Source organism: Protomyctophum parallelum (genome assembly GCF_964188405.1).
Source record: "Protomyctophum parallelum genome assembly, chromosome: 15".
NCBI classification, from domain to species: Eukaryota; Metazoa; Chordata; class Actinopteri; order Myctophiformes; family Myctophidae; genus Protomyctophum; species Protomyctophum parallelum.
Genome location: NC_139710.1, coordinates 10,013,828 through 10,039,860, shown reverse-complemented (window position 1 = coordinate 10,039,860; position 26,033 = coordinate 10,013,828). Strand labels below are relative to the sequence as shown.

At 42.6% G+C, this 26,033-nt stretch overlaps 1 protein-coding gene across 4 annotated transcripts in view; it reads right to left on the bottom strand.

Moving 5' to 3' along the window:
- Positions 1-248: 248 nt before the first annotated feature.
- The window catches only part of ssh1a (slingshot protein phosphatase 1a), a 32,488-nt gene continuing 6,703 nt past the window's right edge, over positions 249-26,033 (bottom strand). Inside the window, exons 1-14 of one of the 4 annotated variants that reach the window (XM_083783121.1) lie at positions 23,587-23,901; positions 20,921-21,018; positions 14,158-14,222; positions 13,534-13,682; positions 11,507-11,575; positions 10,549-10,614; positions 7,824-8,015; positions 7,599-7,692; positions 5,536-5,664; positions 4,765-4,811; positions 4,492-4,638; positions 3,957-4,157; positions 3,174-3,861; positions 249-3,019 (exon numbers count right to left, since the gene is read on the bottom strand). In XM_083783121.1, the coding sequence (XP_083639247.1) occupies positions 1,892-3,019; positions 3,174-3,861; positions 3,957-4,157; positions 4,492-4,638; positions 4,765-4,811; positions 5,536-5,664; positions 7,599-7,692; positions 7,824-8,015; positions 10,549-10,614; positions 11,507-11,575; positions 13,534-13,682; positions 14,158-14,222; positions 20,921-21,018; positions 23,587-23,684 (3,171 nt within the window). In that variant the 5' untranslated portion in view covers positions 23,685-23,901 and the 3' untranslated portion in view covers positions 249-1,891. Of the gene's footprint in view, positions 3,020-3,173; positions 3,862-3,956; positions 4,158-4,491; positions 4,639-4,764; positions 4,812-5,535; positions 5,665-7,598; positions 7,693-7,823; positions 8,016-10,548; positions 10,615-11,506; positions 11,576-13,533; positions 13,683-14,157; positions 14,223-20,920; positions 21,019-23,586; positions 23,902-26,033 lie in introns of those variants that run through there. The other 3 variants (XM_083783123.1, XM_083783120.1, XM_083783122.1) reach the window with 3 other exon arrangements.

Below are 26,033 nucleotides of genomic sequence, written 5' to 3'. Positions count from 1 at the left end.
CACACCCACTGCTATGCTCTATTTGAAGAGATAGTGATAGACATCAAGCAGGACTTGGCTATCATGACTGAAGAATTGTCAATCAATTATATCAAATTATCAAGTAATTATCAATTACTTGATATAAAGAATTACATCTCTTACAGTACAGTTTAACAGCACAGCACTCAACATGTACCCATGTGTAAAAGATTTACTACTGTGTGTGCACATGATTAAAAAATATTTGGTTAAATTATAAACAGGGATCATCTTATGAAAGAAAATTTATTTCCATAATAAACACATACAGTACATTTTAACAAACATAAAAAGTGCAATATGCATTCAAACTACAGCAAATGTACAGTAAAAAAAAGTTACTGCATAATTAAATATAAAAAGAAAATGGTTACACAAACTGTAAAGTAACCCTTTGTGAGCCTTGCCACATCAGTGTGACAACAGCTGTAAATTTCATTGACGATATGAGCAAAAACATGACAGCTACAGTACGAGTCCAGTGACACTCCACTGTCTCGCTTTTGTTTTTCAAAGGTGCAAACATGTTACAGCGTTTAAATATCGTAAATGATTGACATTATGACTCAAGTTTTATACAGCTTCAATGGTGTATCCAATTTGTTGAGACAGCCATAGAACTTTGGTCTTCCACATTTCAATGAGCACAAATTAGTTTTAAACCATGGCAATGCTCGTGGACAAAAAAATATAAGACATGGAAGATTCAGTATGGAATATTCTGGTTGTTTCCTATACTATAACATTTTCTGAATGTCTGGGCAGTCTGGTCAAAAAACAAAAAAAAAGTAAATGTTTCACATTATTTGATTTGACGACCTCAAGTCTACACACCACACACCAGAGGTGCTCTCACATTGTAAGATTATTTCAAGCCATGCAATGTGACCCTCACCCTGCCCTTCCCAATAACACAGTAGGGAATGAGGTCAATAACATTATTCTAATGTTATATTGGAAAATAGCTTTTGTACTAGCATCCACTCATTACAAGCAGTGCAAACAAAAAGGAAAACCATACATATAAATGTTTGTCCGTCCCCCCCATCGCCCCCACAAACTGAGCGGAAGATAAATCCTCTCTTCACTCTTATCCTGTTCAGTTCACCCAAAGACTCATGTACACTATTGCATTCATGCATTATGAATAATTTTGCATTATGGGTTTAAAATGTATTTCTGTAAAATTCCTATTTGCTTTTATATAGCTTATTGGTGAATTCAATAAGAGAACTGAATTGAAATTCTAAACCAGTGTTGATTTGAGAAACAACTCTATGTACGTACCATGAGGTAACCCTTTATTTTACAATCTACCACTCTACCATCTAGTCAGATATTGTAGTCAGTTGTATTTCAACTGACTGAAGTTCATCAATGTACCACTTTGTACCAGACAGGTAATGATAGTACCAACGAATACCAGACCATAATTTGGTAAATACGAGGCCATAGTAAGAGCATAAAAGACTGTAAAGTTAAGGATTTTACCCCAACATAATCCTTGCCTTACACACAGCTCGGTGCCTCTGCTCTCGGGTAAGGCACTTTAGTGTCCATGAATCAAACCAAGGTAGAGGTGAATTAATGGCTTACATACAATGGCAGATACAGCAATATGACCCTCCTCACTATAAGCAGCAGTATCAGAAACAAAGTGGCAAAGGAAGGTGTTGATGGGCACTATACTAAACTCTTCATAACAAAAGGTTGGCATAAGTTTTCTGCAGGCTCCTTTAGTCAACAAGCCAATGATATTGGCACACATTTTTCATCCATTTCATGAGATAACTTCCTTCTGATCCCCTCCAGCTCACCAGAGGGAGGGGTGGTGGGATGGCCGTGGAGGACTGTACCTCCATCCCTCCTGTCAGCTTATCCTGAGCTTATCCTGGGCCGGTACTCTCTCTGGGCTGTGCAGGTCCCTGCCAGGCCGAGGCTGGACAGGGATGGTATGGCAGTCCCAATCTAGGCCAGGGTCTGGCTCTGGGGACAGGGAGAGGAGCAGGAGAGTGCCTGCGTCTGAGGAGCAGGCTGAACATAGGTCCTCAGAGGAGAAATTGAGGCTCCCCAGCTTGGCGAGTGAGTTGGAGCGTTTGAGTCTGGAGGGTACAGTGAGGCCCGCTAGGCGCATACGTGCCTCGATCTCTTGAGCCCTTAGACGTACTAAGCCGGGTTTCCCCCGCACGCTACGCAGGCTGTCACTGCTGGAGCTACGTGTCAGAGTGGAGCCATGCGGTGAGGAGGTGCGCGTCAGCAGACCAGACCCCATCACACTCAGCAAGGCCTCATTGGTAGGTGGCACCACCAGTGGCTCAAGGCGTAACTGGCACGATGTGGAAGCTTTAGTTAAGTCGCCAGGTAAGACTGAGAACCCCTCTTTCTCCTCAGTGTGAACAGAACTATTCTTGGGCCTGCAACAGGAGTGAGAATGCTGCAAAGAGCCCTCCTGGGATGAACCTGATAGCCTCTCCAGTCTCTCTGCCCGGCGGCGTACAAGCCCGGACCTCTGTAGCTGCATTAGCGTCTCCTGCTGCAGGCCAAGGTAGCATGTCAACACAGGCTTCTCTTCCTCCAGAGCCAAACTCATCAACTCAGGGAGAGCCTCTGAAGCCTCTGGAGGAGAAAGAAGAGTCTCCTTCTCACCCTCTATTTCTAGACCATCACAGCCATCCTTAGATTCTGCTATGTGTGGCGAGTCTCCCAGCTGATCCTTTCGGTCAGCGTCAGCTACGTCCATAGAAGGGGAGATGGCACAGTTGGCACAGTTGCACAGAGGGCTACAGGGTTTCAGCAGCTGCCCAGAGGAATGTGGGACATCTGGGGATGAGGTGGACGAGAGTGGGTATGAAGAACCAGGGGGCTCAATGGAAGCAGGGTCAGTGTTAAGGCAAAGTTTAGTGGCCAGAAGCGAAGGCCCTTCTTGCGGTCTCAACTGACAGTCCCAGCGAGCAAGCAGAGAGGGATCGACCAGCTGAGGGTTTGAAGAGGCAGTTTCCTAAACACACAGAGAAGAATGGAGCAGTGAAGTGAAATTCCTACAAACTGGAATACCACTACGGTTTCTCCATGACTTGAAAATGCTATAATGTGGATCTTTATCTACTTGCATAATCCAGCACCACATACTGCCCCTGCTGCCCAAAACTTACATTGAGGTTGTGCCGACTGCTCAAATGGTTGTTGTTGTTGTTGCAGTTCTCATTCAGGGTTGCCAGGTCCATCCCGTTACTCTCCGTGTCAACCAATTCTTCCGCGTCATCACCGTCACCCCCACCTCCTCCATCAGGCTGCATGAGCACCTCCATCTCAGCCTCCTCTTTCTGCACCTCCTCCTCATCCTCTTCCTCCACGGTGCTGAACTCCAGCCTCAGGCGCAGCTCCTCCAGGGGTTCTGGACCACGGCAGCCGGTCTGAGCAGCTGTGCCCTCCCCGGATGGAGCCAAGTGGGGAAGCGGTGGACCTTCACGTCCCTCAAAGGCCTCGTCATCTAGCAGGGCATCCCGCTCCACATCCTCTATTTCGATGAAGACCTTGTCCATGTTCAAGAGGGGAGGGCCACGCACGGGTGTCGATGGCTCGCTGTCCAGGGCCGAGTCAGAGAGCCGGCGGAAGTAATAGTTATTGTAGGCGGGGTCTACCTCCAATGCAACAGTCCTGTGCGGGGTGAGACATGCCGCCCCCTTGTCGGTCAGAGCTTCCTCGCAGCAGGGAGACATGCCTGGCTCTGGAGTGAGGTGGCCCGTCTCCTCCCCTACACAGCAATGTGTCATCCCCTGTTGCCCCTCCGCCATTTCACAGTCTGGGTCCGGGCGCCACAGCTTGTTGTGACGCTGTTTACTGAGAGACAGAAAAAAGGAGAGGATGAGGGCAACAGGCATTCTCTCTCTCTCTCTCTCTCTCTCTCTCTCCACACACACACACACACACACTACCTTGCATCCAGGATGCCCTCGTACTCTGCTAGCTGTCTCATAAAGCTTGCATTTGGTCGTGTGATGCTCCTCTTCTCCTTAACAAAGTTGTAGGCCTTCTCTAGTGACCAGCCGAACTCTTTCATGGCATAGGCAATAACTGTGGAGGCAGACCGACTGACACCCATCTTGCAGTGGACCAGACACTTGGAATGGTTCTTCCTATTCAGAATAAATCAAAACTTTGCCTTAACAAGTGGTTTATAGATTAGCACAATCGTCAATGTGAATGAATACTGGATGGCACTTGTCAATACTACTAGTTACATTGTGGTAACCATAGCTGTACGTATGTATGTCCTTCGTCATGAGAGAGGTAATATTTTCTCTGTTATGATCCAGTCGTTTGCGAAGAAGGAAAAATAGGAAATTTGATTTCACTGATTTGGCAGTCAGCATAAAATAATGGCATGTCTGTCTCCGGTGATGACGAACCGTTTCTAAAACATGCTTAACATGCAGTGACTTATTGACCTCTGTGGCATTAACAACTCACTTTGCTTTAACAATGAAGTTGTATGTGTCATTCCAGTGAGCCAGCAGGTCAGTGGCCTCCTCATCATAGACACGTATGTTGTGATAACTGAATGTGCCTGGAAAGAAGTTGTCTATCTCCCTGGTGACATTGAGGATATAGCCCACTCTGGGGAGGAAAGATAGTGTTAGAGGACACTTTCCCATCAACATTCCTAGTTGAACAAAACACAGTGAAAGATGTTTTGAACAAGGTTGCTGTATCTTAGTGCCTCTGTAATTGCAAAATAATTACCCTGTCTCTTGTAGCTCTTCCAGATTGGAGGCATTCCATTCTGATCCCTGCCAACAAATGACATGAAAGTACCGTTTTACCAAGTCTGTATAATTGTTCTCTTCTCAGAAAAGAATAAAGGTTCACAAGCAACATTAGCCAGACACCAGACATTCACTGAGCTGACAAGGACAAGAGACCAATACTAAAACCTTTTCTTCTATAATTTTTATCCCACAATTTTGCAACCCATTGTTTTCACCCAGTGTCAATTATCTAATGTAATCCTGGTTGCTACACTTCCTCTGCCAACCTGGGGGGGCAGCGGACTGACCTCATGCTTCCTTCTATGCATGAGTAGTCCAAGCTGCTTTTTTTCACCTGACAGGGGGGAGTTTCCCCGGCCGGACGGAAGGAACACATTATTCCGACCAGTTCCTTTCCCCTCCATCAGGCGCCCCGGCTGGGAGGTAGTTTAGAGACCAGGATTACTGCATGTTTTTTGTGAGGGTACCTACTACGTACCCTAGGGGACACAGGGAGAACATGCAAACTCCACACAGAAAGGCCCTTTCGCCAACCCCGCCTCTGGTATGGGCACTGATGACATGGAGGAGAGAACATGCCCACAGCGCCCACAGCGTCTCCAGTGGGAATCGAACCCAGGACCTTCTTGCTGTGAGGCGACAGCATTATCGACTGTGCCACCATGCCCTACTAAAACCTTTTACAGGAAACCATAGTGTGACTAAATGCTTCAGCAGATGTAGGAGGTGACATGACGCATCTTACCAAGTACAGATAGTCAAAAATGAGTGTGGCCTTGTCCATCTGCCCCAGGATCAGTAGCATCTCGTTGTCGATGAACTCTTTATACTCGTTCAGGTTACAGTTCATGTGCTTCTCCAGCTCTGTACGGATCTGGGAAAAGCATTATATCGCTTAAGTTAATAACTCCAAATTGTTCATTTTTCAGGAAATGAAAATTATACATTTTTCAGGAAGCGGTGGTGGACTTAGTTGCTTTCGCAGACAGTTTGAGGGTCCAATGGAGTTAAGAGATTTTGTCCAAAGCGTTTTTTACTACTTTCCATTGGTTCAAGATTTTGTATGAAACACACAGATGTAAAGGGTGTTCAATAGCACTGATTTATGCAACAAAAAAATCAAAAACCTAAAAAATTGAGTTAGCTTTCCTCCCGACAGCAACAACTCCTTGTCTATTCACACTCACAGCCTCAGCCATAAAACATACATTAACAGACCATTTTTCCGTTAATGGATTTATTTTTAGATATCGCCTTTGTTCGCATTTTCTCCATTGAAAAGTTACTGAATCCATGTTGGGCAAACCTCACTGCTATGTTTAAGAAGACATGCATGTTTGAATTTCTTTCTCAAATTAATCTATTTGCTTTCATCAATCTGTGCTGTACATCTGTACATTAAAAAAAAACTTAAATAATAATAATAATAATAATGAACAAAAACGTTCAGAGTTGAATGACTTATCAAGCAAGTTTCAAGTCTCTGGAATATCATTTTTACACCGTACTGAAATTAATAGAATCCAATGGTTTCCTTGAAAATCAAACAAACAAAGTGGTATGCTTTGACCATGTGTCCGTCAATGGCCAGACCGCTAGAAAAAGAAACCGGACAAATGCATTATTTATGATTTCCGGGTGATGCTCAAAGGAATTATCCCATTCTGACCGGGCACCCATTTTGGTGTTGGTATCATGTTATGCTTTAGCTATTGAAAAATAGCAGATCTACAAGCTCATATCGCGCCACCGAGTGGCGCGATACGAGCTTGTAGGTCTGCTATTTTTGAAAAATCGAAGAGCGACTGACATTTTTAGAATCTGATCTCAGGTCAGAATGGGTTCATCAGACCAGTGTGTGTCCGGCGGAAACCTCGTATGAATCTGATCTCAGGTCAGAATCGGTTAATGAGGATGCTCGTTTCCTTTCCGGGTTATTCAGGGAGGTAAGGGCTCTTGTTGTGAGCACAGTGATCAGTCGCTTAGCTATCATTACAACCAGTTACATGTGCTCAGTGATGCGATACAAACTCACAAATGATTTACGATCGCCAGGATGCGCGACGGCTCACCATGGACAGCGCTCGAACCTTTTGAGATACAGCGCTTTGAAAATCCTGTTATAATGGAGGCTCAATGAAGCTGGATTTAAAAATCCCATAGCTGGTGGGGACAGAGGTTCTCCATACAAACCGGAGCAATGCTAAAAGGTAAATTGACGGTCGCCGTTTTCATATATGGAGTAGTATACGGTTGTCTACGAATATATGAGTAGTTAGCACCTTTAGGTACCGATAGCCTAGCTACGTTTATAAATGTAGATAGCAGCGAAAAAGTTAATGGTCAATGGCATTTAATGTTTAACGTCATATTTGAGGCACATTGTCCTTTCATTGTCAATGGCAAATATGAGACGTGAGGGGACAAAAGCTGTATATAGGAGCCCTCAATAATAATAATAAAAATCACACCCGTGTGTCATCATACATCATCTCATACTGGCCAATCAGAATACCTGTTGCCTGTGATTGGTTAGCTGTTGACGTACATTTTCCCTTCAATGTCAATGGCGTTTGTTTTGATGTTTAATTTACGTCATATTTAGTGGAATTTTGACCTAATTTCTCCATTCATTGTCAATGGCAAATCTTGAGACGTGTGGGGACAAGATTTAGCGGTCATTTGACCTGAATTCCCCTTTCATTGTCAATGGCAAATCTTGAGACGTGTGGGGGAAAAAGCTGTATATAGCCCCTCAAAAAAGTAAAAATAAATTGAGGTATACTCCTGAACAAGATCTATTTTCACCTGTTTGGAGGTGACATTCTCCAGATCCTGGCACATCATGAGGCTTCTGAGTTTGGCTTTGATAAGGCACTCCGTCCTCTCTCGTTCTGAAGGCCTACAAAAGATAGCAAGTCTAGTTAGAGACCTACAATTAAACAGCATTCACACAAACGTGGCCATTATAAATCAGTACATGAGCAGCTGAATTATAATACTCTTCTTCAGAGCCAATTTACGTTGACTGACCCAACAAACATGGTTGGTGAGTCAGGCCGAGTGGTCTCCAAATCCTTCATGGCGTTCCACTCGTTGATACAGCTCTGCTCTGAAGCAATGCAGCTCTCATAGTAGCCTATCCAGGTGAGGGCCATCCCCCCTGGAAAGTAGTTGCACCTGCGGGACACCTCGCACGCCTTGTGCAGGACCTGTAACGCTGACCTACAATGAGATAAGAATCACACCTGTGTGAAGTGAGGGGCGCTCTTATCATTATACATACTCTCATGAACAACTGAATTCATGTGATTGGTTGGCCGATTTGCACGTCTACATTATGTAAATGTTCAATATATGTAATAATGTAATATGTAAATTGTCAATGGCATTTCATGTTTGTGTTGCCACAAATTTACATCATATTTGGCAGATATTTGACCTAATTTCTCCTTTCATTGTAAATGGCAAATATTGAGACGTTTGGGGACAAAACTTACGTCATAATTGAGGCACATATGACCAAATCTCTCCTTTCATTGAACTGAATTTATGTGATTGGGTAGCCGATTTGCTCGGCTACATACGACGTAAACGTTCCCTTCATTGTCAATGGCATTTAATGTTTGTGTTGGCGGACATTTGACCTAATTTCTCCAATCATTGGCAATGGCAAATATTGAGACGTGTGGGGACAAAAGCTGTATATAGGCACCCCTCAAAATCAAACCCGTGTGAAGTGAGGGGTGCTCTTATGATCGTACATCATGACGTAAATTAAGACACTATGCCTATTTGCTCAGACACTGACGTAAAATTCTCCATTCATTGTCAATGGGAATTTAATGTTTGTGTAGGACAAAAATCACACCCGTGTGAGGTGAGGGGCACTAATATATTAAAGTCTAACTCATGTTGATTAGGTGATGTAAAAAAACGGTGCCAACAAACATTAAACGCCTTTAACAATAAAGAGACAATATGACGTAAAATTTACTTCACATTATGGGGGGACTCCCCCCATAATGTGTCGTTTACGTCGTAAATTTTCCCTTTATTGTCAATGCGTTTACTAAACAAACTTTGAACTAAAGACAAACATTAAACCCGTGTATAGGAGGGGCTAGCGCCCCTCTAAAATAGAAACTGACGATTTACTCAAGACACTATGATGTAAAAATTTCCATTCATTGTCAATGGGAATTTAATGTTTGTGTAGGACAAAAATACACTATGCCGATTTGCTCAAGACACTATGACGTAAAAAGGTTTGTGTAGGACAAAGTTTGTGCACATACACCAAAAGCTGGACATAGGAGGGGCTAGCGCCCCTCAAAAAAACATTGGGTCAGGTTTTGTCATTTTATTATTGGCAGAATCCAATGGGGAGAATATTTTGTATTATTTATTGGAGCAACTATTTAAGATATCTCACCAATATTTGCAGTTCCATCATGGCTAGGTAACTCAACACAACCAAAACCTCTACCAAAGTCTATGCATACTTCTACCAGCAGGTGGCAGAATGAGTCTGGGCAGCCTCAACTGAGTGGTCTTTAAAAATGTTGTGGTGCAAATGCCTGTCATGTGCAGTCAGAAGATTTATTGTCACGTGTGACTTATTTATTACCAGAGTTGGGTGTAACGAGTAACGGAAAATCTCGTTACTGTAACGACACTACTTTGGTCGGTAGCGAGTAATATAACGACACTACTCCTCCAAAATTGATAATCACACTACAGTTACTGGTCGCTTTAGTGCTGCAGTTACTCGTTACTTAATTGCGTCATGTGGCTGCTTTCAGCAGTGTTGCTTTGGACTAATGCACACAACGGAGATGAGTTGAACATGAACAGTAATGGTGCGCTGGAGTCGCGGACTAGAACATGTCAAATTTACGTCGTTTCGGTATTAAAATCTCCGCAGAAGCACTGCTCACAGCGAGCCAGTCTCCCACTGTCACAGAGACGGAGCAGTTGGGGTGTTGCCATGTCCGCTTATTATAAGCGATTTTGGGCTTGTTGTATAATAGCCTAGTCAGGCTTCTTTTGGGCTTGTTTTCATAGACATGGCTGCTTGTTTCTCTTCCAAAACCTGGCAACACTGCCAGCTGGGAGGGTCTTGTTTGTTGTAGAATGTATGTGCTCTCAGAGTCACAATCACTAGTTAGTTAATGCAGAGATGAATAAACCAAATATGCCGACATGAAAAACTACATTTAATGAGCATGGAGCAGGGAACTCCACATCATAAAGAAAGGGATCCTAAAGCACTGTGAACATATAGGCTACTGATTTATCTCAGTCTCATTATTTTTATTTGAATATTTCTGATTTGATTGATTGAAGAATTGATTAGAAGTTTGCATAGAAAAGGTTTTACAAGGTGAAGAGAACCACTGCACTAGACCGTTTTGGAAAGGCCCATTTTGTTTTATTCCTCCACAACCTGGTAAAGAGCATAAAGAAAGATGTTGTGTATGTCCTCCTTATTAGGATTATAAAGATTTGTTAAGTGGTAAATTATGTGACAATGCGACATGCGATTTTATGGAGTAACGCAAAAGTAATGTAACGAGTAATGTAACTAGTTACTTTCTCCAGGGAGTAATAAAGTAATGTAAGGCATTACCTTTTTCAAAAGTAATATGTAATATGTAGTGCCTTACTTTTATGAGTAACGGACCCCAACTCTGTTTATTACCCAGTATAATTTGGGACGCTGCCACCGTGGCTCCATAGGTTGATTGTTACTCACCACATTGCCTGTACCGACACCGGTTTGAAGACATGAGTCCGACCTGCTGTGTTCACTGTAAACCCCCTGGGGAGAAAATAAAACAGACGATCATTCCCTGGAGCAGAACAGGTCTAGTACATGACAAAGTTAGGTTGAACTATTATGAATTAACATAAAATTTAATTTGTATCTTCATTAAGGATGCACCGAAAATTCGGCCACCGAAAATATTCGGCCGAAAATGGCAAATTTTTTATTTTCGGCCTATTCGGTTTCGGCTCAAATAGGCCGAAAAATATCACCGAATAGTCAAAACACCGGGTCGGTATAAACATAGCCCTGAAACATGACTGCCATGATGATTATCATGACAGTCATGCAGTAACTGCACCCTGTTTTTGGCGCTCGCTGCATTTACAAGATTTCCGTATATATAAACATTCAGATTTCAAATATAAAGTACTCACAATTTGTCCCACGGGTGTTAGTTAGTAGCAGCACCCGCGATTAGAATTGCTGCATCCCGCGTTGTTTAATAAAAAGCATTTTTATCCTATCAGCTAGCATGCTATTGTGTGTGGGTGTGTGTGTGTGTGTGTGTGTGTTTGTGTGTGTGTGTGTGTGTGTGTGTGTGTGTGTGTGCGTGCGTGCGTGTGCGTGCCCACACAGAATGTGTAGGACAGTGGTTCTCATAGTGGGAGTTCCAGCTAAATTATAGATAGTTAGGAAGTAAACCAAGTGGACCCTAAGGGTCTGTAACAGAGTGCAAAAATGGAACCAAATAGACTCTCAAAATTGACATTGATTTTACAATAGAAATAAAAAAATAAAATAAATTCGGTTTTCGGCCAACTGTTTCCTATATTCGGTATTCGGTTTCGGCCAAGAATTTCCCTTTCGGTGCATCCCTAATCTTCATATTTCAGTACAGTCATGTCTGCGTCAGTAGGAGGTTAGGATGACAGAGGAAACCTACCCATCTCCATCCAGATGAATCTTTGCATCACTCCACAGAGGCAGCACCATGCCTATGGAACAGCTTTTGCTGAGAAAAAAGAAAAGCCAACTTACCGGTAATACAAAACATCTGCGTTTCTTTGAAATTGCTAAATTGTAATGAACACATTCCAAAAGTAGGCTATAGTGGAAACCTAGTAACCTACCCTGAATTAAAGTTTAGAAATATCTACAGGCTATGATATTCATATGGTCTGGGAAAGCCCAGGAAAGTTTTTTTTTTTAAACATGAACAAATTTCTGCAGCATCTAGAAATCAGAGCGGTAATATGCAAACCTGTGACAAATATGGCACTTGTGATACTGAACTTGCAATGTGATCATGCGTAATTCTGCAACTGCTCCACTGGGAATTAATTATAAGCTATGGAACAACTCCCTAGTACCTAGCAGGGAATTTCTTTTGACAAAGTGATAACAATGCGACGGGACAAAGTTCACCTGGGTATAAAACCTCAAACAAATACACTGTTGGATCAGATTGTATACCAGGCTTGATCAGGCTCAACCACAAATATGTTTTTAAGCTTTATTGTCTAGTTCAATAGAGCGTAGAGACCGGTGTTGTATCCAAATAAACCCCAGGACTTCGCAATAATGTGGACAGCACACAAGACATTTAAAATCACACAGTGACACCTTGAGTGCTAATTACACACTTCGGAAAAAAAGTAAAGAATAAATAGGATTCTTAATCACTTAGCCTTGGTGCATTTGTTTTATTCCAATTAGTTGCTTGTTTGGCAAGCAGGGCATGTTTATTGGTTCACTGGTTTTCAGCCTACTATTCATTTTGTCTGCACCTCTGTACTTTTCTATTGGGTTCTAAAGAGTTTGCCTTAGAAGTGCCACTGTTTACAATAGAATTAGAGGCCTTAGCTTGATATGCCCTTTATGCTGATTGCAGCCATATCCTTTCAGATACAGTGGGTGTGTCTTGCTTGATTTCCCTCATTGCAATAGAGCTTGTTCCTTGTTGACCTGCCCATATGCTGTTGTATATAACACGCTGTTGTATATAAGGACCGATTCCGTAACGGGTCTCATGGTCGCAGCCTACGCATTTCCTGTAGGCGGAGACGACACATCTGCGGTTTCCCCGCACCAAGCTTCTACTACAGTGAATGGAAAAGTGACTGATGTTAGTCTGCCTCAAACGTTACTCTTTTACCTGCTTTTTACTAACACTAACATTACAAAGATGCCCAGAACATCGGGATGAACCTGTGTAGTTTGTGACTGCTCCAACAGTATTGGCAACATAAAAACGGAATGTCAAAATATCTACCGCGGTGGCTGAGACCAGAGCCATTGAGTAATGGTTGAGACAAAGCAGTGAAAGGTCCTGAAAGAACGTCAGTCTTACCAATACCCAATCTTTCTGTTTTAGGAACACAAGGCTGTAGTACTTTATACCTCATACTAAGCATTAAAGTATGAGGTATAAAGTACAGCAGCCTTGTGTTCCTAAAACAGAAAGATTGGGTATTGGGTAAGACTGACGTTATCTTTCAGGACCTTTCAATGCTTTGTCTCAACCATTAATCAATGGCTCTGGTCTCAGCCACCACGGTAGATATTTTGACATTCCGTTCTTTTTTTTTTTCTTTTTTTTATGTTGCCACTACTGTTGGAGCAGCCATAAACTACACAGGTTCATCCCGATGTTCTGGGCATCTTTGTAATGTTAGTAAAAAGCAAGTAAAAGAGTAACGTTTGAGGCAGACTAACATCAGTCACTTTTCCATTCACTGCAGTAGAAGCTTGGTGCGGGGAAACCGCACATGTGTCGTCTCCGCCTACAGGAAATACGTAGGCTGCGACCATGAGACCCGTTACGGAATCGGTCCATAACACACATGATGTTTTGTACTCCTACCTGACGAAGACCCACACGGGTCGAAACGTTGTACCAATAAAGAATTTTCCCGGGAGCAGTAAAACAGTGTGCAGACATCCCTTCCTTTTCATTCCACATGTTCATACCTGTCCTTGTTGGTGAAGTCCATTCCCAGCAGGATGTTTTCCTCCGTGTCCTGTCGCCCACTGGTGTAAACCACCACCATGTAGCGCACGCGGTCTGACCACGCACTCTCCAACCGCACTGCCTGGATGCAAGATAGGCCACATGTTACCTGCCAGTGCACCACTGCACTGATTAGTATATCGATACCATCCCCATCAGTTGTACCAGGCGCAAAAAACATGACAATATAGCATCAAATAACCATCTATTTCTCTCAGCTAAATGCAACAAAGAAACTTTCTAGTGCCAGCTGAATGTCTTGATCATACTGTATGCACATGCATGTCCCACTTGATTGTGCAAAGGGGCAGTGTGGCAATCAAGTCCTAAAATGTGAGCATCCTGGCAGATAACACAACCCTTACGGACACTAAACTAACACACACTGTTTAACACATATCCATGGAAACATTTGGTAATGCTCTTCATTGTGTGTTCAAACATGTCTTCATGAGCTAATAATTATAGCAAGCAAATGAGAGTCTTAAGTACACAATAAAATGCATTCAGAAGGTTTGCCATGCCAGGGTGCTAGGTTGTTACTCACCGAGTATGTGTGTGTGTGTGTGTGTGTCATCTCTCACCAGTTTGATTCTGTCTTCAGAACGAAGAATGTTTATCATCACTTGCAGGTGCTGAGGTAAGTCGCCTGTTGAGAGACAAACAGATCCATGACAACAGCTGTGTGGCGATTCAATATCATCTCACACCATGGTTTTATGCCAATTAATCTCAACTTCAAACAAAATGAGATCCAGCCCATATTACTGGGATATTTTATTTGAGAAATGCTCTTTAATCTGCCGACAATATGTGAGATAAGAGTGGTCCCTGGTTTTAAAGTCAAAATATAAAAACTATTTATTGGAAAAGCATTGTGGTGGCCTAAAAAAAACTAAAATCGACCAAACATTTGCTTGATTGGTGTTTGATACGTGTGAATGAGGCCATAGTGACATTGAGTGAAATGTCGGTGTGTCTGCTGTCAAGATGCATACTTGAGGCTCTCACATTGCCTCCATCAATACAGCCTAATCATAGTACAAGGCTTCCTTGACTTGAACGAGTCGACTTTGAAACAATTTACTTCAGACAATGATGCATCTTGGATCGTCAATCAGCTGAAATGTGTCATCAATATGTTTCACAATAACGAATAATATTTTGTTTTCACGTTAATGAACTGATCCTCCTCAAATGACATGGTTAACCATGAAACTACAACAAAGTTAACCCAGATAAATGGGGTGAGAACATGGGCTGTGGATTACAGTAGCATGACGTCTCCTCCAACTGCAGTCGTAAGCAGCTATGGACTCAGAAAGGGAGCCAAGTATGCTTCAGTGTGTCACAACAGGTAAGAATGAATCCTCTCCTAGGTGGTTTTAATTATTGCTTTCAGCACAGTACACAACATGCCAGGCCATCTACCGTACCTGGACCTTCTGCACCCAGTGGTTTCTCATAGTATTCATGCATACATTTAAGTCTTTATTTTGGGAATATTTCAGTTTCACAATTTGAATTCTGTGCACATCAAATAAAAACATAATTGAACTTCCAGCACCAGGGACTTCACAATGTTCCCATTGACAGCAACAGGGGCACTATCAATGAGGCAGGCATGATCCAAGTGCTCTCCTCACTGTTGCACATGCTAGATTGATTTATCCTGTTAGAATACGCTTGGAGTTGATTTTTAATGCAATGTATGAGACCCTACCTTGATTTTTAATGCAATGTATGAGACCCTACCTTAAGTATAGTGATACTTATTAGGCTACTTAAGTATAGTGATACTTATTAGGCTACTTAAGACTTTACTGTGTAGTCAGTACTGCTGTATGGGGGCGAGACATGGACCCTCACAGTACAACAGGAAAAAGCCCTGGATGGAGTCTACACAAGAATGCTACGAATGGCACTAGGTGTCACATGGACGGACCGCATCAGAAATGTGGACCTCCATGGGGACCTACCACGTGTCACGGACAAAGTCCAAGAGAGAAGGATGAGACTGGCAGGGCACTGCGTCAGGCACCCAGAACTTGAGGCAAGTAAATTTACTCTATGGGAGTCAACCTAGGGAAAAGCCAGGAGGGGAAAGAAGCGTACCACCTATGTAGACTTGATGTGGCGCGACAGCTTGGCTGACAACACTGCAGAACTCAAGAACCTGATGTTGGATAGGAAATTGTGGAGGGCAGTGATCCAGGAATCCCGCCGTAACAACAACTATTAGGCCTTGATAGCATTTCATTAACCATTCCATGAACACCGGTTCATATGACCCTCCACTACAACCCTTCAGTTGTTTTCAAACCGTTTCCAATCCCAGATCCCAAGTAGGTCAGACTGAAAAGCAATATTAACCCCATCAATGCAAGTAACTGTGAATCGGAGTGTTCCAATGAACCACAATGCTTGTCAAAATATTTTAAAGCACTCGAGTGCATACAGGGGTTTAGCTCAAATAGCTATACCTAACTTGTTGGCATCTGTTCTGGATAACAGCTGGAGGCTATGGGTGTTCTTCCCAGCCAGTCGAGTTCAGAGGCAGTCTGCTTGCCGTACCCAGAAACATAAGTCTATACAGACATCTGTATAGACTGATATCTGCTAAGGATGTCTGAAGGCAACGATGGGAGTCTAAAAGTGCAAGGCACAAACATTGTGTAGACAGTCCAGGGATGGGAATGTTTACAGTCATTTGCTTTTTCATAATCCATTCATGACATGGCTTTATTGGCTCATTAGTTTCAATGCTGTGTGGATGTGGATGAATTTCCAACTTTGGCTGTTTGTAAAAGCAATATGTTCCTTTGCAGAAACAGCTTTTCACTGTGATAGTGCATCATTGTCGATAAACGGCTTCATACCGAGCCATGCTTTGTGTGATACCAGAATGTCAACACTAGGTATGCGCGGACACAAACATCGAGCCGCGCACGGGGCTGCTGCATCATTTTACTCTGTGCGGAGCAGTCCATGTACGTTACAGTATGCCTCGTCTCTTAATTGGCCAGTTGAGTGTGTGTTTTTTACGGATTGCTAATTGCATTGAATTTCAGCTTTGAAATAAATTATTCTCAAGATCTATGTATGAACTCATTACTAGTATGTGCCATGGGCGATACCCAGTGACAAGAGTCACAAGACAGAACTTGTAATACATGATGTCACACCAATGAACAAATATGCTGGGAAACAGGGAAGACACAGAGGTAAAGTGGGATGATTTTCTCAGGACCAGGGTATATTTCCTCTCTGGGAAGTGGGAAACTGTATCATACAGGGTTCACTTTGATGTGCAAACACATTCATAGATTCGTAAGTCAGTAACTGTCATTGCAATCAATGTAATAGCCCCATGACCCAAATGTTCCTGTAAGGGTCTATTCTATTTAGTTCCATGGCATAGACCCATATATTTTGATACTCTCCAAGTTGAAATATGATGAGGATTTCGCTGTGTAGAGTTGCTAATCTGAGATTGAACCGGTGGGGTATCTAAAGTCATAAGAGCTGTCAAAAATGTAAACATGTAAAAAGCAAGTGATCTCATTGTCTACGCAGTCATTTACAAACTACATAACGCAGAGAAGATCAACTTTCTTGACTAAAGAAGGCCACAGTGACTGCTGGTAAATTCTTAAAATGATTTCCCTGCCAACTAGGTTTGTAGAATAAAGTAGACCAGGGCCTCCAAATTGGTTGGTTTGGTTACCTGCCAAAGTGGCTGGCATAAAAAGACAAACTTGCCAGCAGGTGTCAAATACTCACAGTAGGAGGGTTTGGCTGGTGTCTGGCATACAGATTTCCCAGCATGCCACTTAGGTCACATTCTCACCTAATACTTCGGTAGACTCGATGCAAATGGGCGGAGAAGTTGGGATTCTTGCATATTTAATTTGCTGCGGTTTGCCTGCACACTGGCTGTGTCAAGCGCAGCAAGGAAACGCAGCAGGGAATTTTATCAATGTGTTCAATTCATAAACTAGCCTACACAGTGAAATCTATGGTGTTAAAATTATACTCATAACGTGCATGTGTCGTGCCTATCTCTCTCTACTGCACGCACTGTTCCTTTGGGCATAGAGGCACAGCACACTGAGCACAGACAGACAAAGTCCCTACTCCCCACACACTCGGTTTACGCACAGACAGGGTATTCTGCAGGCTACACTGCAGTGTTTTTATGTTACGTTTCCTTAAGCAATTGATTAATGTACTCGTCCTCATTACGACCAGGGCTTCGGTCTCCTCATTCGACCACGTCTATCCACGGTAACGGGACATCTTTGCGCTGCGTAAAATATGCCTTCTCCGTCTCCAACTGTGTTTAGCTCCTCACCCGCCACATTGCTTCATTTCCTTTATTTGCTGCGGATTGCGAAGCGAAACCCCCGTTTTTGGTCGGAGTAGAATGCGGTCCTTTGATGCGCATTACGATTCGAATGATGCTTCACACCTGCCAAACGAAGTGCACTTTCCGACAATGTGCAGCAGGATTCGTTTTAATCGCAGTAAAGCTTTCTGGTGTGAAGGTCACCTTAGTGACTAGATAAATCGTACCAGCCCTGTGTGTTTGGAACATCAGTAGCTTTACTTTGGAAATTACCTCCGATTACCAGAACTAGGCCAGATGATTTCCCAAAGCAAGCATGTACTTTCTCTATACAGTATATTTAACAATATGTGTAATCACTTGAAGTAGACTACAGCCTGCATAGTATCTTCAATGTCCTCTTGTTTAATCAATTTAAATGGATTAAATAGGACAGTGACGCAAACTTCTCCAACCGCCAACTAAATTATCTTAAACAACTTTAAAACAAACACATTTTACACAAGCGGATTCATTCACACGCTGTAAGTTATATGAACTGTATGAGGAGTATACCAATTACTGGGGCTCCAATCAGTATTCTTTAATTATCCGTTACTCGTTTCTAAAGTTTACTCTTTGAGTCATTCCACGAAACCGGTACAATTTGCAGTCCCTCTGACCTTTTCAGGTGTATTTTATCGATTGAGTCACCAAAATCTATTTAAAAGCTTTTTTCATCAATTTAAATGTTCCCTTTAAGATTGTGTAAAGCATTTTATGATCTTCATATCAGAAATGATCTTGCTTTCTTTTTTGTCAAATTTTTCATGTCCCCAATGGCCTTCGATGAAAGTGGACTTGAGATATGACTATTAAAAATCCACAAATTATGCCATTCACATATAAATCTATCTGTGCTTTATTGCTGGTTATGTTTAGTTTTTGAATAGATGATTAATTATTAAAATAGCATTATATAGCTCTGTCCCTTAGTCGCAAGTCATTCTCCCTTCCATAACAATAATTAACTGGCCCTTTAGTGACATCACCAACAGGAAGTGGCATTCTACAAGTCTTCTGAACAACATGCTACAGAAAGAGGCAATTTCACACCTTCCTCCCTTATTTTACAATGTTTTAGAGTAATTTATACTCTCACATGTGGTTGTAAATCATAACAGCTCAACTCCGTTAAATGGAATAAAGATAGAAAATTTGTGAAAATTATGTTTGTTATTATTTCAACAATATATCTGATATAATATAATAACGCCCGTTATATTATTCAATATAAAAATATTAATAAAAAAGTGCCCTTCTGGGCACAGGTCTCCACCAGGTTATCCACAGATCCGTGCAGTTAGAGGTAAAAACACTTTTCGGCCAGTTATAGCGCCACCTTGAGGCTGAGTTGAAATTGTTCATGTGGCATTTTGTCCTCGGCCTAGTGGGAATGTGGGTGCACAATTTCACGGAAATCACGCGATGTGTTCATGATTTGCAGCATTTTGTTTGAAACTGAGCACTCCTGTGAACTTTGGAAGCCAATCTTAACCAATCAGGATGGAGTGTGAGAAATCTGAAAGACCGGTTTGGTTGAATGGCTCTAGAGAGACTGTGTACCAATTTGCGTGATGTTTGGACAAAATCTGTAGGTGTACTGTGCAAAAACTTGTTTTGCACAAATCGGCCTCCTGGTGGCGCTATAACAGGCCGTTCTGGAAAGTTTGGGGCAGAGGTTCATGGTTGGCATCCAGGGAGTGTGTGTGCAACATTTGGCATCGACCGGGTTAACGGTGGCCGAGATTAGCTGCTCACGGACGGACACACGGACGGACGGACGGACGGACACACGGACGGAGTGCAAAACATACTCTCCCCCATGCCTTCGGCTGGTGGAGACAAAAAGATTTAATTGAAAGCCTCAGTTGGGAAAATATGTTTTGTGGATAAAAGTAAAACAGTCAAATAAAAAAAAGAAAAAAAAAAGGCCAAATCGTACCGGTTTTGTGGAATGACTCCTTTACACCACAACTAGTCTTGCGTTGCCAGACTGTTGCCTCTCACAATTTCCAAATGCTTCCGTCATACAGTCTGGAGCAATGGAAAAGCTATCATGAGTAAAATATATAGCGGAAGTGGAGCCTCCTCCCCTCTTCCGTTTCATCTCGCAAATGTATCCTAATATACAAATAGAAAACATCCAAGCATATATAGCTTGTTGCTTAGCAAAAAAGGAAATAAAATAATAAAATGTAAAGATATTCTTTAATATATTCTTCCTTACTCAGATTCCGGGAGGTGTAGTTCCAGACTCTATATATAGCATTTGGAGATTGTGGAATAGTGGTCTGGCTAACTAACTTCACCACATGGTGTATACATACCTTTCTTTCTACAACAGTCTATTCACTATGTTCACATTAATTAACACGCACACATACAGTAAATGGATGGACATGAATAGAAACACTTAAGTTATGTCTTCTCTTGATTAATAATGAAAATAAGATCTGCCCACAGTTGTACATGCACAGCACTTTACTGGCTAATCTGCTTCATCTACAAGACTGGAACATGCTTATCAAATCAGGCACCATTCCTCCAGCTCCACTCAGGAGCAAACATCTGAACATACTGTAAGATCAAACAAACACTACAGTACAGTAACCTTGACTAAATAAAACAAACTTCTGAAATGAGGTTAATAATTCTTAATGAAAAGTTTGATTGAATTTCTAAGCTTTCACATAAAGGTCAGTCATAAATGTATACGAATAAAGTATGACAAACTATAGAAATGTATCAATGTATTAAAGGCACAATACAAGAAAACAAACAAACATAAGCAGTAATCATAGATAAACAATACCACACACACACACACACACACACACACACACACACACACACACACACACACACACACACACACACACACACACACACACACACACACACACACACACACACACACACACACACACACACACACACACACACCTTGTGGTTCTTACCTGCATGTTTGTGGTGGGGATGTACTTTCTGGCCCTGAGCACAGCTTCCCTGCAGAAAGAGTGCAGCTCCCTTCACCATGAAGAAGCTCTCGCTCAGGCTGTGAAACAAACAGGGGACGGGCGTTAAGACTATAGTAACAGTAGGCTGCAGGGCCTCAGCACTGCACATCGCTTCTAAATGGGGACTGCGTGCATCATTCCATCTACTTTTCAGCACTCTCAGAGTGGTAGCTGAGAAGTGAGACAAATGGCATTCTGTTTCAATACGGAGGTGCAGTACCAAATATTAAAGCAATGAGATGAGGATAAATCATGGGTGTCTGCTGCCAGTACATTACCACGACAGCCAACTGGGGAAAGCCCAGTTGTCAGCCGCCATAGAGAGGGAGGCCCATGGTTCTGCAGCAATGATAAATCAGGCTTCAGCCTGAATGCTTATCTGGCCTTTTTTGTGCTGCGTGAGCTGCATTCTGATTTGATTTGTTGAGTCTGCTGCTGGTTGGTTCCCTAATGGAAAACAAGACCTAAATAATTGACCCAAATGCAGTCGTTTGTGATACCAAATGTTTCTAATGGTTGAAAAATGTGTCTTTTGCATGGTAAACTCTGAAGTGTAATTGGACTCTGAGAGTGTAGGAAAGGATGCAAAATGGTAAATTAAAACTCCAGATTTACTGTATACAATTCACACCTGCCTTCGTAAATAAAATCCAGTCAGGTTTTCATGTGCTTCCGGGCAATGATCTACAGATGACACAACAGCAGAAGAGACTACAGTGAAAGTGGGACTGAGGTTCTGCCCCTGAGCTTGTACCAATTATTCCGTTTGACTGTTCTTACTACAGGTAAGTCACTACATCGGCACGCTCGTAAATCTACCTGGCTGGCAGCAAGGTAGAACACACTCCTAGTATTCTGTGTGTTCAATCTGGCAAACCAAGACATCATAAAAAGAAAAAAAAGCACAGGTGTGATGACAGATTGAAACATAACAAAATCCCAACCATAAACTGCGGGCCAGGTCTTAACAGATGTACTGTATCTGGGTGACTTTTATTTAATTCACTACATTGATGAAGTTACATATTTAGACTGAATTAGATTAGATTAAATTAGATTCTTGGCCACTAGACTTCCATTGTCTAGCCCATTCTGACCGGGCACCCATTTTGGTGTCAGCATCATGTTATGCTTTAGCTATTGAAAAATAGCAGATCTACAAGCTCATATCGCACCACCGAGTGGCGCGATACGAGCTTGTAGGTCTGACTACTGACATTTTTTAGAATCTGATCTCAGGTCAGAATGGGTTCATCAGACCAGTGTGTGTCCAGTGGAAACCTCGTATGAATCTGATCTCAGGTCAGAATGGGCTAGTATAGCAGACCGGTAACTGTACCAATAGAGAACAACAGTCCCCGTCTTGTGCTTCTCACACTAAACTCCCCACTAGAAAGAGACAAAGTTCTACAGTGACCATACTGTATATACTGTATGTAGCCACTGAGGTTAGGTAGTTTGTCTCACATTTGGCTACTTTTCCTTCCGTCTATTCTCTCTCTGCTAGAGATTTATGAGGATGTGAGGTGGCTACTCTGTCAGGGGATGGTGGATATTTTGAGGCAAGAGTTGCAGGAGCAAGAGAAAAACATAGGCTGGAGAATATAAACTCAACTACGGTAAACAGTGTTGTGTGCAAACACCAATTGGTCATGACTCATGATGCAAATAATGCAACCTACTTCATCTAGCAGACCAGTATTGGGTTCAGCGGACTTAAAACATGATACCTGATAAACTATTAGTGCAAACAATTCATTATTTTGAGATCTGAGGATAGGATATGTGACTTTCTCCTGGGGTGTAAATCAAAAGCTGTGGCCACTACTCTGAAGGCCATACTCAGACAGCTTAATTAAATAGCCTCAGCTCTGGTGTCTCTCACCCTCCAGCACCCTGCTATCAGCCTCTCCACAAACGCTACAGCTAAAAATACATCTGGTATCAAGGCAAACAAAGACTGACAGAAAGGCTTGCCAGAGAGCTGCAATGATTCCACATGATTATAACCTACAGTACCTACAGTCCAAAGACATGCAGAACTGACATCAGGTTAGACAGAAGAATGGGGTAGGAAGGCAACATCATGAAGAATGGGGTAGGAAGGCAACACCATGAAGAATGGGGTAGGAAGGCAACACCATGTCCCAAGAATCGTATCCCATTCAATCACATCAGCTTTTTGGGGATGATAGCTTATCCTTCCGATTGTAGTTCAATATCTCAAAAGAACTCAAGGACGCAAGAACTGATCCAGTTCACCAGGCTGACAACACCTGTATTTCTGAAGCTTACGGTGTAAATGATCAGGAAATGTCAAATCAGAAGCAGATATTTTCTACTATTGTCATTCAAAGGGCGCTTTGAATAAATTAGTAATTGTAAAAACAGCAACACAAGTTTTACTGTAAAAACAGCAAATCAGAAACTTTTAACAGTGGCTTGGCTTTCAGAATCATAAAACAAAACCTTAGCTTAATACAGAAGCTCAGCTTAAGAAAAGGTACTAGGCGTAACCTTAAGTTTCAGATACTGTTCTCACATGGAACAGGACCTATTTAACCGTTTCCCAAGCCACTTGAGTGGTTTCTGTGCGCTAAACTCACATGCTGCGTATCTCGCGCTGGTTCAACACAGCATTCTCCACAAAATAGGGCAGCATCTTCATCACAGCCTCCTGAGGTGACTCTACAACCAGATGCATCCTGTTGACCCGAGCAAATCCGCAACTCTGTCCACTATTGAGCTACCTCCTCTCCAGCAGCTCAGAATAATCAGTAATGGAGTGTAAACGGAGAGTCGATACAATGTGCCCGGTCTCATCCCGTACTTCGGAGTGTCAGACAGTTCAAGCTGAGGAGTCTGCACTCATTGGTGTTGATCAGTGCATACGCGCTGCCTATTCATATGTCAATCCCTCTGTCCGCCTTTGCTTCTTCCATCTGCGTGTGGGTAGAGTTATAAGGAAAAGCTTTGTCAGACTCCTGCCTGGAGGGAGTTGCTGCAGTCTCCACCCGTTGCCTGAGGCTGAGAGGGTTGTGCTTGCCGTCTCCTGCCACACACACACACACACACACACACACACACACACACACACACACACACACACACACACACACACACACACACACACACACACACACACACACACACACACACACACACACACACACACACACACACACACACACACACACACACACACACACACACACACACACACACACACACAAAGTCCTACTTTTCAGATTTAAGTACTGAGAGGTTCCCAAGAAACATGTCCATACCCAGGATCTTGCAATGCTTTATCCGACAGACACCAGCTCTACAGAACAGTAAAGAATGCCCCTTTCTCTCCTTTAGCCTGGCACCACAAGCAACACCCACTTTCTAAACTGTAAAAGACAAATAGGAAACAAGGAGGGCACAAACCCTTCAAAAGGGATATCTTGATCTTTTAGTGTGGACTTTAGAGCTGCATTCCAACTGACTCCCAGGCAGCATTACCAGGGAGCTTCCCACATGGGCCAAGCATGACTGGAGCGGATTGGATGAACTGGCAATGGGTTCTCTCTCCAAATCTCATTACAGTCAGGCTTTAGGGGAGGGATTCCCTTGCTGGCGCTTTCATACAAGTGGCCAGTGGTGCCTTTCACTCACTCCAGTCTGCCCTACACTGAACACAATCATGTGTGACATTGACAGAAGGTGCAATGACAATATGCACCCCTGTCTGATGGAGCAGCCTTACAACAACAGTCATTGTTCTTTATAGTGGTAAATTCAACGATTCAGTGAACTCAGGGAAAGAATGTAACGTAATCATGTGAAGGCTAACTTAAAGACTTGCTTAAAGGTTATAGCACAAATGGGTCCCTGTCACAGTGCAAGGTATGCCTAAGTGGACAATAGTCTGTCATAGACCCCATCACCTCACTTTCTTGTCTCTCTTGCATTAGGAGAATTTGCCGACTGTTAAGGCAATGGCTCTGTGACAAGGTAGATAACACAAGACCATCCTAACTTATATTGTCAACAGGATGAAATGGTCACTAGCTTAAAATAATAATATCATTGTGTCATGATATGGCTTGCTACAGGCTCTATACAGTAAGACCAGATTCAGGAGAAGTAGTAGAGGAATGGACTAAGGGAGGTTGGTTTACAGCTCAGACATTTAACTATCATACATCACCACGCTCTTAGATTAAAATCAGTTTTGTAAGCCAGCGGTTATAGGGCAGAGAGTAGCGGGTGTCATCTTAGCCACTGCTCTGAGTCACCAGGTGTATGAGAGAGGTGCAGTGGATTACACAAACATCACTACAAAGAGGCTACACAGAGGCAGTCACCAGGCTAGTTTATTATTACGCTTTCGCTGTGATCTGCACACACTATAGCACAATGGAAGAGAAGCAGCTTCTTGTGGCTGGCTGTTGCATAATGTTGCCGCTTTCTCATTGACTCAGTTGAAAAAAGCAGGGGGAGGGTTAAGCAGTGCACACTGACTGTACATGGAGTGTTAGGGGCGGGGGCAGCAGCACAGGATACACATGACATCAGCATGTTCTAAAGAAAATGATAACCTACAGGCCCAGTTCTACTCCAGTTCCTTTGTATCTTATGCAATTCAATTTCTACTGGTCTACACACAAGTACACCACTGACCCATACAACCACGCATGCACATGCAGACAGTAGACACACCAGTCCAGCCATGATTTTCCTGATGATCATTGGCAGTTCTGAAGTGTGAATTTTGAGTAAACAAGTATGCGTTGCAAAAAGTAATTCACGGTGATACCCCCACATGAGTGCTTCTTGGACCCCCTCTAACATTTTAAAAATCTATACAAACAAAGCCTGCAGCATTGATATGGGCATGCCCACTCACACACATGCACACAGCAAGAACACGCACACATAGGGATACAGTGTAAACGCACCCCTCTGCAATGAGGCTGCATTCATATAGCGGTCAATCTAATCTAATGTATAGTATATACAACTGGAACAATCCGCACCTGTCAAAATAAAATAAAAATACAATCAC